The sequence below is a fragment of the Podarcis muralis genome, chromosome 13 (genome assembly GCF_964188315.1).
Source record: "Podarcis muralis chromosome 13, rPodMur119.hap1.1, whole genome shotgun sequence".
NCBI lineage: Eukaryota > Metazoa > Chordata > Lepidosauria > Squamata > Lacertidae > Podarcis > Podarcis muralis.
This window is the reverse complement of record NC_135667.1, coordinates 20,345,594-20,356,358: the sequence shown is the minus strand read 5'-3', so window position 1 is coordinate 20,356,358 and position 10,765 is coordinate 20,345,594. Positions and strand designations below refer to the sequence as shown.

Sequence of the window (10,765 nt, the reverse complement as noted above, 5' to 3'; positions counted from 1 at the left end):
TTGATCCCCATAGCAAACAGGTGCTCAGACACCTCAGCCAGGAGTTTCAGTGGGCTGTGACCTGCTGCATGTTCTGTCATGCTGAAAGGGGTGTGGAGTCAACAAGCTTAGTGAGGGGCCCAAGACTGAGGTAGGGGAAACCTCAGGCCCAGGGTCCAAATGTGGCCCTCCCGGACTTTCTGTCCGGCCCTCGGTACTCTCCCCGGGCCATGCCTGCTCCCCTTCGCATCCTTCTTTACCTGGATGGAAAGTGTCCTTGAACTGCAACCATGCCTCTTGCTTGCCTGAGTGGAGAGAGATACATTAAAAAAGCCTCTGATTTTTGCATGCACTGGGCTGCTGCCTTCCTTAAAGCAATAAGAGTAGCATCTGTTGCTCCACCCAGTACTGGCCCCCCACCCCAAGTAGGTTGCGAACAAGGAACTGAGGCTGTTGGGGCAAAGAGTTACCCCGTCCCTGAATTAGCAGAGTTTAGGATTTGTGTCCCCGTCTGTCCCCTTTTGCCACTAGCAGCCTCAATATGGTTTAAAATCAAAACACAACATTGAAACAATAAAGCAACAGAGGTAAATGCAGCAAAGCCAGTAGCTATATATAAAGCCATTAAATTAAAGGGCTCAACATATCCCTATAAGCAGAAGAGGGCAGGTTGGAATAAAATACCTGCAGAGGATTTGCCTGACAACTGGAGGGTGAGAAAAGAGAGAAAAATGAATGAATCTGGGTGCTATCATAGAAAGTGTCCTTTCCCTAGCGGCCGCCTACTGAGAGGGAAGGAGGGAGACCCCTGGTGGTCAGGCTGCAGTCTTGCATGGTCCATTGTTTCATACAGTGGTACCTCGGGTTACAGACGCTTCAGGTTACAGACTCCGCTAACCCAGAAATAGTACCTCGGGTTAAGAACTTTGCTTCAGGAGAACAGAAATCGTGCTCTGGCAGTGTGGCGGCAGCAGCAGGAGGTCCCATTAGCTAAAGTGGTACCTCAGGTTAAGAACAGTTTCAGGTTAAGAACGGACCTCCGAAACGAATTAAGTTCTTAACCTGAGGTACCACTGTACCATATTGGCTCGAGTATACCGTATTTTTTGCTCTATAAGACGCACCAGACCACAAGACACACATAGTTTTTGGAGGAGGAAAACAAGAAAAAAAATATTCTGAATCTCAGAAGCCAGAGCAAGAGGAATCGCTGCGCAGTGAAAGCAGCAATCCCTCTTGCTGTTCTGGCTTCTGTGATAGCTGCGCAGCCTGCATTCGCTCCATAAGACACACAAACATTTCCCCTTACTTTTTAGGAGGGGAAAAGTGAGTCTTATAGGGCAAAAAAATACGGTAAACCGTACTCCCTCCTCGCCCCCCAATTCTGATTGTGAAAAGTTAAAAGTGTGGCTTATATTTGTGACCTTACCAAAATTGGCTTGGAGTGGGCTTGTCCCCGGATGTTGCCTGGTTTCGGCTGGGCGGGCTCCCAAGATGGCGGCAGGCTGAAAGGGTCCCTGAGAGGGAGCCAGAAGGCGGCAAGGAAGGGAGGAGCATGGGTGAAAGAGCAAGAAGGTATTCTAGGAGGAGTAACAGGAGATGCAGCTGGTGTGCTGGGACTAGTACTATCCGGAGCTGCTGCCTGGCTTTAGCCTACCAAGGGGCGTGAGTCCCACCAGCCGCCTCCTCTCTCATCCCTTTGGGGAGCCATGGTGGTGCTGACCCTCTGGAAGCACTGCTGCCGGAGTGAAGGCGCTGCCTCCTTGGCCCCCGCTCCTCCTCAGGTATTCTCTTTTTTTCTTTCCCCTTTAATTTTACAGGTGTGGTTTATATTCAGGTGTGGCTTATATTTGGGCCAATACAGTAATATCTCTGTAGTCCTCAAACCAAACTTGGGTTTTCCATTTACCAAGCAAGCATGCACACTCAGGATCTAACACAGATAAAGCATAACTAATCTGGGTTAAATGGAACCGAGAATTATGTATTCTTTATGTAAGAACACATGCAAGTGTTTGCTAGATCAGATCAAGGCCCAGCAGCCTTTGGCAATAATCCCAGAAATCAGCAGGGACCTTGGTGGTCCAGTTGGCAGGTTGTACTCATACAGTTTGCTTGTCATTTCCTCCCTCAGACCCTTTCCCCCCCTTTATGAATAACTCCCAAGACTTGCAATTTAATTTTAAAAAATCTTTTAATTCATTGCCACACACCAACAAAAAACTGTAACTTCACAGTTAACAGATCAGAAAAGATGTATCAAACTTTTTTTTTCTTAAAAAAAATTATAAAATGGGTAATCTGATTTATTTTAAAAAAGTACAGAAACTATTGCGTCGGTAAGGGGTCAATTGCATAGAAAGAGACATGTGAATCAACTTCAACTGTTAAGACAGCTACCGCCACCCTTCAAGTTACAGTACAAGGCTGGCTTCATGGCAGCCAGATGAGATTGCTGTTGGCTGTACCCTCCATTGGGGCCTATTACCCTCTGCTATGCTCCAGGGCTGTGGATCTCTTGCAGTGTATGCCAAAACACAGAAATACGCACTGTTAAATGTTTTATTTCCCAATGAAATAACATGGCACTCTGCAGAGACACAGAGGGGGCAAACCTACTGACAAATTCTGAGGCCTCGCTAAGGGACTTGTGTCTCCCCTGTCTCAACAACATTATCACTTCACCCCCCTCACTCCCTCCTGAAACAAAAGCAGCCATTGCTGAAGGCCTCAGGTCAGCCTGAAGCAGATTTTGTGTGAGGGTGGAGTAGGAGAAGGCTGACCCACCGCTGCTTGCTGGCCTTGACGCTTTAAGGACCTCTGCCAACAGCTCACCTCCATTTCAGAAGCAGGTCACTGCTCAGCAGGAGAGACTGATTTATGCCACATTTGCAACATACATTTAAAGCAATGCTATGCCACTTTTAACACACATGGCTTCCCCTAAAAAATCCTAGGAACTGTAGCTAGTTTAAAGCACCGAGAGCTGTTTGGAGATGTTTTCCCCCTCACAGAGCTACAATTCCCAGAGTTCCTTGGGAAGAAAGATTGTTAAACCGCTCTGAGAGGGGAATAGGTTTCCTAGCAACTCTTTTAACTCTCAGCACTCTTAACAAACTACAGCTCCCAGGATTCTCTGGAGGAAGCCATGGCTGTTCTAACATGATTTAAGAGAGCTTGAAATGCATAGTGTGGGCCTGGTCTCTTGGCGCGAGTGCCTGCCTCCATACTGGAGACAGCCCATCCAGCAGGACCATTTGTGTGTTCAACTCCTCCACCACCATGAGATTAGCTGGCAAATGTGGACACCCAGAGAACCTCTCAGCAGTTGTTTGCCACAGCCCCTTTGGCACTTGCCCAAATAGATGAGCAGCAAGTCCACTGGGCATCAAGAGAACAGCTGAAGATGCTGGTAGAAAAAGAGATTAGTCACAAAAAGAAGAAGAAAATAAAGAATGATGCTGGGTGGGGCTTCGGGAACAGAAATACAGGGCAAGACACATACCCAAGAAGGGGGCAAACCCAGGGTCACACACACATACAGGTCTTGGCATATTTGTAATGCAACCCACAATTAACAATCAAGGCTGCAGAGTAGCTGACACAAAACCTATCCAGACATGAACTGCCCTTCAGGTAATGATGTTTAAACCCAGGAGTTAAACCCTCCAACGTTTTCTTGCACAATTAACCACGCTTCCTTAATACCCCAGAAGCCCTTAGAAGAGAAACAAACAGAGAAAAAACACCCCCCACATATTGAGATTATCAAAGCACCGAAAACCCATTATTTCAGAATCCTCCCCTCCCCAACCTCCCAGTTCAATTCATTTCCACTTCCAGACTCTATAATCCCCATCAAAGTCATGACATCAAAGACTCCAAATATAAGACTTCAGATGCCCATCATCCCAATCCCAACAGCAATATGCATTTTCCTGTCTGTCCCCCCACCCCACCCCAATGGGGAAAAACTCAAGCCCCTCCCTTAATGACATTACACTCCCGCAAACCCAACCCCTGAGGTAACAAAATCCCCCCTCCCAATATAATTATTCAAGTACATTTGACCCGCCTCTCCCACACCACTATGGGATATTTCATGCTCCAAATCTTAAACTTCCCCCTCCTCGTTTCCTCGCCAGCTTCACGACGCAACACCGGGCTGAACCGATTTGCCCAACGGCTGTAAAGGAAGATTATTGGGGGCTTCTAGGTGTCATATCCTGCGCCAATTGTATGTGCTGTCAGATATGTGTACAGCTGGGGGTGGGGGAAGGGATGTATAGGCTGCAGCATCACTTTCTGCAGGAGGCACTGCGCGAGTTGCGGGGAACGAGTGACCTTGCAGATGTTGTTGCATTCCTGTCATCAGCCCCAGCCAGCCTTGGCCCATGGCAGAGGATGATGGGAACTGCAGCCAACAACACCTGGAGGGTTACAGGCTTGCCACCGACACCGCACAGGCCTTGGCAACCACATGAGCCTTTTGCCTCTGCTTATGGAATCACCTAGCCTTCCCTTGTGCCTCACCAGCACACCCTGTTGGCTGAGGGGGATGGGAGCGGTAGCTCAGAACATCTGGAAGGCAGCAACTCAGATACCCAAATGCCGTTCTCTGTTGGACCCTTCTCTGCTGTATGCCATCACCCTCCCCTTCCCAAGATGGCCTCTGAGAAGCATCTGCTGCTGGAATCAGGGACAGAAGCTTCTTTGCCAGTCTCAAGCAGTATTATCCGGTTCCTCAGCAAAGTTAAACAGTTGAGAAGGCCAAACTGCTCCAGCCATTCACTTGTGCCTTATTTTGAGCCCCTGTGCTTCCTCGAAGCGGGCACATGCACCCAGCTCTCTCCTGGCACCCAGGAGGGATGGCTTGGTGACTGAAAGGTTGTCTAACTAAGAGGAGGACTACAGGAAGTGGACTTTGCCGGTTACGGGGCAAAGCAGGCCCCCAAACCACCCAATATATACCTCAGCAGTTCCAGCAGCACAGCTCTCTGCCACCCTTCACCCCCTTGTGCCAGACAGCCCCGCACCTGTCTGTCTCCATCTGCCATGAACAACTTTCTCCGAAACATCAGGGAAGATGCTGACCGGTAATAAGTATTTTTGAGAACCCATTACGATGAGCAACTGATGAACTGGAGGAAAGGGGAACAAAGAGGCAGACAGCACCCAAGACTGCTAGGCAAGGACAAAAGCTCTGCCCCCTCACAGTCAGTAGTTAAGTTTCCAAGCACCTGTTGGCAAGAAAGTAAACGCCACGTGTTTCAAGGTGCGCTGCCAGCACGGTAGCACAGGTTACGGGGCGTTATGTGCTGATATGCAGTCACAATACCTTATCATTGTGCATGTGGGGGAAAGGAGAGAAGCCGCACTGAGCCAAATGCCCCCATCACGGGTAGGATTAAGATATTCCACACTGGCACATGGAGTAGGAAGGTTTGCCAGAACAGTTTGGTGCTTTTCGTCTTCTTTTCTTTTTGCCTAATAAACCCCTGGAGGACAATTAATCAATTAAAATACAGAACGGAGAAGAGATGAGAAAACTCTGTGGGATAGACAGAAACCCAGCCTGCAAGCCCTCCTCACTTCTTCTGCTTCCTAAGCCACCAAGGCTCCCTCCAGCCTCTGAAAGCTTTTTCCAGGGGACAGAACAAAGCAGGTGAATTTCCTTCTTGCAATGTCTTCTGTTCCACTTGGAGAGCAATTGCTTTCTAAAAGCACTTCTCTTGCTTTCTTGACTTGGGGCATATGCATGAGTGCTTCTCTTTAGCACCACCTAGAGTTTTTCTCTAGAAAAACAGATGGATCTGGTAGAATGAAACAAGGCTCTGGAATTCCTACTGTTTTAACAGGTACGGAAGTTTCTTCAAAACAAGGACAGGCAAACAGAAAAACGAAGACCCAACAAACAAATCGGTTGCTGCAGAGTCTCTGCCTAAATTCACTTCCTCGGCAGTGCTGATTCTTAGCCAGCTCAGGAAGTTGCCTTGAAATCCTGAAATCCAAACCACTATCATCTGCTCAGACAATTTCTCAAGTTCTGTAGGGAAAGAATTTGGTTCTCTCCTCTTGAGGATTTATCAATCTGCATTTCTAGAGTGGTCTCACTTCACTTTGAGAGATGCCACCTGAGAGAGTCATCCTCTTCCTCGAAAACTGAACAGGAATTCAGCAGCGTCGACAGACCCTCCAGCAAACAAGAACAGCCACTCAAATCCTTCATTTCATAGTCCAGACACACTCCATGTCCTCTGACCCTAAGAGGCACAGATAGGCAAAAAGCAAAGCCAAATAGTACACATTCCTTGGGTGAAAAAAGGGTGTGCACTTAAAAAGAAAAAAAAGGCACCAAGATAATGACAGCATTTGTTTTAAAGGCTCCCCTGCCCATAACAGGAGGGGGAAAATCCTAGCCAATTTTCATTCTTTGATTAGAAAAAAAGAGGGGGAAAGTGACTCCCCCACTTTGTCATCACAATGAAAAGGCCCCCCTTTGGTGGGGGGGCTGAGGATTAAGACATTTTCCAGAAGGTCAGCGAGGCAGTCAAGACACCTGCGGCAAATACAGCGATGGTCTGCCAAGTGGGGGTGCCAAAGTAGGACAGGAGGCCTTCCTGGAAGGGAAAGAAAAAAGGATGGCAGTAGTGAGAAAAAGCATGCAGAGACATGTCAGAGGCAGTAAAGTCCCACTAATGGCAACTGCAGGAGGGGAGAGGGCTCTTGCGCTCAGGTCTTGCTTGCGTGCTTCCCAAAGGTATATGGCTGACTGCTGCGAGAACAGAGTGCTGGACCACTGACTGATCCAGCAGGAGACTCTTAACAAGTTCTTAAACTGTAATGCTCCGTGACGGGAGAAAAGCCCTGTGTTGGTATTTGGATCTGCTCCAATCACATGCAGAAAGGGGCAGAAGAGGGGTACAGTTTTAAACAGCAAAAGAAAAGGGGGAGGAATGCCAGCAGACTGCCTTTGGCCAGGGCACAGCCTGACTCCCTCCTTTGGCAATTCTCACAGAACTCTAGCCCAATGGTTGCCATTAATCTGATTGGAATTAATTTTATAATGAAATGATTTTAGTATGTTTTATCATTTTACTGTTGTTAGCCGCTCTGAGCCTGGCTTCGGCTGGGGAGGGTGAGATATAAATAATTTTATTATTATTAATTATTATTATTATTATTATTATTATTATTATTATTATTATTATTATTATACCTTCTCTCCACTCACAAGTTACTGCCCTGCAGCCTCTGCTCCTTCAACACCACCCCCACTGGCCCAACCAGGTACTCTTCTCTCCAGATAACCTGGAGGAACAGAGATCAGTCAAAAGGAAAAAAAGTATTGACTGGGGTGGGGGGGGGGGAAGGGCTGCATAAGGTAAAATCTAGGCGCAAGGATTGCTTGGTTCCTATCACCAAAAAGACATCAACAAAAGGCGACGTATATTCAGATTTCCATAATATGTAAGCTTTTTAAGGTATGATAAACTAATCAGCAAGAAAGGCAACTGAAGTTGTTACCCATACTCACTAAGTGGGCTACTCAAATCATGCTGACTACCCAACAGCCTTGCAAGGCTTCCTCATTCCCCATTGTTCACTTTTAAGGTGTAATAATAATAATAATAATAATAATAATAATAACCCTACAAAATTAGGCGCTGTAAATGAGAAAGCACTGTGGAAAACCAGGAGTGTATTTGCTTATTAAAGGCTTTGTGTGCTCACTTTTGGTACTGAAACCACAATTCCTGTGCTGAGCTTCATGTACACAGAGACACTCTGTTCCTTCATTCCAAGTGTTTTCCACCTGATTGGTATGGTTCTCGTGGGGAAAAACACACCAAAACCCAAGCAGATTCCATCAGCCTGAGGTCTGCCCACTCCTAGCCTAAGATTTTCCACGCTCAAAAGCATCACTGTATACTCACCCATCCTCCCTGGGCTTGAATCCAGGACAGGACATGGTTCTGGATGTATTCCATGGTCCAGCTGATGATCGTCCTTATGAGCTCTGGTAATTTAGTGCAAATTGCCTGCCCAAGGGTGAGGAAAGGGGAAAAGAGGGAAGAGCAGCCCGCCATTAGATGCAGTGAAGGAGAGGCCAGATCAGCTGGGGTGGGGCTGGGAACATGACACACCCACCTTGAGGACCAGCTTGCAAGCGAAGTAAAAAAGAGCCACCACACGGCCCCAGTTGAAAGTTCCATCCGAGAACATCTCTGCAGCCACTCGGAAAAAAACTTCCTTGGGAGGATACATCTGAACCTGCTCTATCATTCTGCAGGGGACACAGGATAAGGAGTAGCTCAGGTTAGGCATGCTTCTAGCTGCAGAGAAGACACTGAGGTTTCCTCCCACACAAACCACAAAGCGCTTGGGCTCAGCGCAGACTCGGGAAAAAAGAGAGATCTGAGGCTTCTGTAAAAAGCTAATACCATTTAATAAGTTCGGCAGACATGCATCTGGCAAGGCAGAGAGTCAACCACAGAGAAGAGATCAGAAAGTCACACAGCCAAATTTTGCCCTCTAGCCTCCAACCCCATCCGGATCGGCAGCAGTCAAGGAGTTGTAAGTTCAGTGACATCAGAAAGTCAACCAGTTTCCCCATCCCTACTCCAAAGCAAAATGGCCCACAGTGGGTACCCGGCTTCCTTGGCATGAAATCCCAATTAGAGCATATTAGAGCCCGGGTGTAAATGTGCACTCCGAAAAGAGCCCCGGAAAAAATTGAGGATGCCAGAAAAGAAATGCAACCATACCCAGATGCCTAGCCTATGTTATGGGAAGCAAGGGGGCAAAAAACAAACAAACCCAACACATTTATTTACAGGTGGACATTTATTTACAGGTGGACAAAAGCCACCCACAAAGTTCCCCAAAGGGGCAGAAGCACATTCTAATCAGCATCCTGTCTCCCGTTGCAGGAGTGTTTGATGTCCATGAAAAAGGAGTGGAAACACTTCTATTTTACTTGGTCTTGTCTGTCCTCAAACGCCCCATGCAGTGATGCAGTAAGTTCTCTCTCTAGGCCAGCCTCAAACATTTCATCACACACTAGGGCCACCAAGAAACAGAAGCCAGGAATGGGTGATGCAGAAGGACAGGGGAAGAGGGAGGAGGTGTCAAAGATGAAAAACAAGCTAGTGTCTCAATAACCACTTGGTGAGGAGGAGAAGTAGCCTAGCCTAGCTGGAATCACAGCAAAACCTGCCTTCTATCCCACTTTTGACGCTGCATCACCTGGAGAGGATCTTGCAGGTGTGCCCTCTCTCTCTGTGCTCAAAGCATGCGAACATACACAGCAAGAGGTTCTTGGAATAGAACTGCATTTCATCTATGCTTATCGAGCAGGGGAATCACTTCCAGCTGGCAAGCCAGGTTCATTCTGGCCTCTGTGGGCCACATTTGACAGGTGGGTGGGGCCATCTAACCTGTCTAGCACCAGACCTCATATAACATTAGGTGGGTTTGACTCTTGGCTGAAGCAGCACAGCTTGCACTCAGCATCAGATTTAAACGCGGCCAAGTACAAGTCGTGCTGGAAGAGGAAATGGGGAACCTTCCTTGAATAAAAAGGAGTGGTATTTTGGGCAGACGTCCAAATTCATTCAGAATCCCCGGAGTGAACCAAACCCCAGTGGCGAGGTTTGCATTCAGTGCAAAACCTAAACAGCATCCCCACCGAGTGCTACAACTTCCAGAAGGTTTAGCAATCAATCCCTCTTCCCAGAGAAATACAGTGGTACCTCGGGTTACAAACACGTCGGGTTAGAAACACCTCGGGTTACAAACACGTCGGGTTATAGACTCCGCTAACCCAGTAGTAGTACCTCGGGTTAAGAACTTTGCCCCAGGATGGGAACAGAATTGTGCGCTGGCGGTGTGGCAGCAGCGGGAGGCCCCATTAGCTAAAGTGGTACCTCAGGTTAAGAATGATTTCAGGTTAAGAACGGACCTCCTGAACGAATTAAGTTTGTAACCAGAGGTACCAATGTATGGGGATTTTAGGTCTGTCAGGGGAACGAGGTCTCCTAATAACTCTCAGCTCCCTTAACAAACTATACTTCCTAAGGCCCTTTGGGGGAAGCCATGCTTGGTTAAAGTGGTATAATAACAACTGTACAAGGTTAGACAAGGTAGACAAGGTGGCTGCAGCAGGTACCTTGTATGAGGTATGTCCTCTCCAGAGATGCTCACTGAGTGCATGCTTTAATCTCTTTGCTGCCCCAGGCAAATGTTTATTTTTTGTGATTCAAGTAACTTTTTACTGATGTTGTTGCTTTAGTGCTCCTGTTGCTTTGTGTTGTTTTTTTAATCCTACCCGTGCTGTTTTAATCCCGCATCTTTCCAGGAGCTTATGGTGAAGGACAGTTAACAAGTTAAACTAAGAAAAAGCAAGTTCCTCTTCTGCATACACAGCCCAGGGATGGGCATTTCCCCTTGCTATCAATAAAGAGGCACAGAATTGGTAGAGGACAGAAAGGCAATTGTGCTTCCGCTGCTTCTACTCCCATTTGCTGATAAACAATACCAGGAAGAAGGGCCTATTACCCTGGTTTCTCGCCCCCACGTGATAGTAAAACGCACCTCTGCAGCTCCATGTTCCCATCCAGCTCGTCTCCAATTCGGCGCAGGCAATCGCTCAGCTGCTTGGTTTTCGGGTCACAAGCCTCAGACTCTGAGACCCCGAGCTCTGCCATTGTCGCATCAATACGTCCCGAGTCTCCACAGCACTGTACTCGGTCCCTGATAAAGCTGCCACAGGACGCAAGAGAGA

General features: G+C 47.5%; 1 protein-coding gene across 1 annotated transcript in view; it reads right to left on the bottom strand.

The window, feature by feature from the left end:
* Positions 1-2,154: 2,154 nt before the first annotated feature.
* The window catches only part of BAX (BCL2 associated X, apoptosis regulator), a 12,204-nt gene continuing 3,593 nt past the window's right edge, over positions 2,155-10,765 (bottom strand). The window contains exons 3-6 of the mRNA XM_028701918.2: positions 10,576-10,743; positions 8,131-8,266; positions 7,917-8,021; positions 2,155-6,599 (exon numbers count right to left, since the gene is read on the bottom strand). Coding sequence (XP_028557751.1) covers positions 6,498-6,599; positions 7,917-8,021; positions 8,131-8,266; positions 10,576-10,743 — 511 coding nt within the window. The 3' untranslated portion in view covers positions 2,155-6,497. The remainder of the gene's footprint in view (positions 6,600-7,916; positions 8,022-8,130; positions 8,267-10,575; positions 10,744-10,765) is intronic.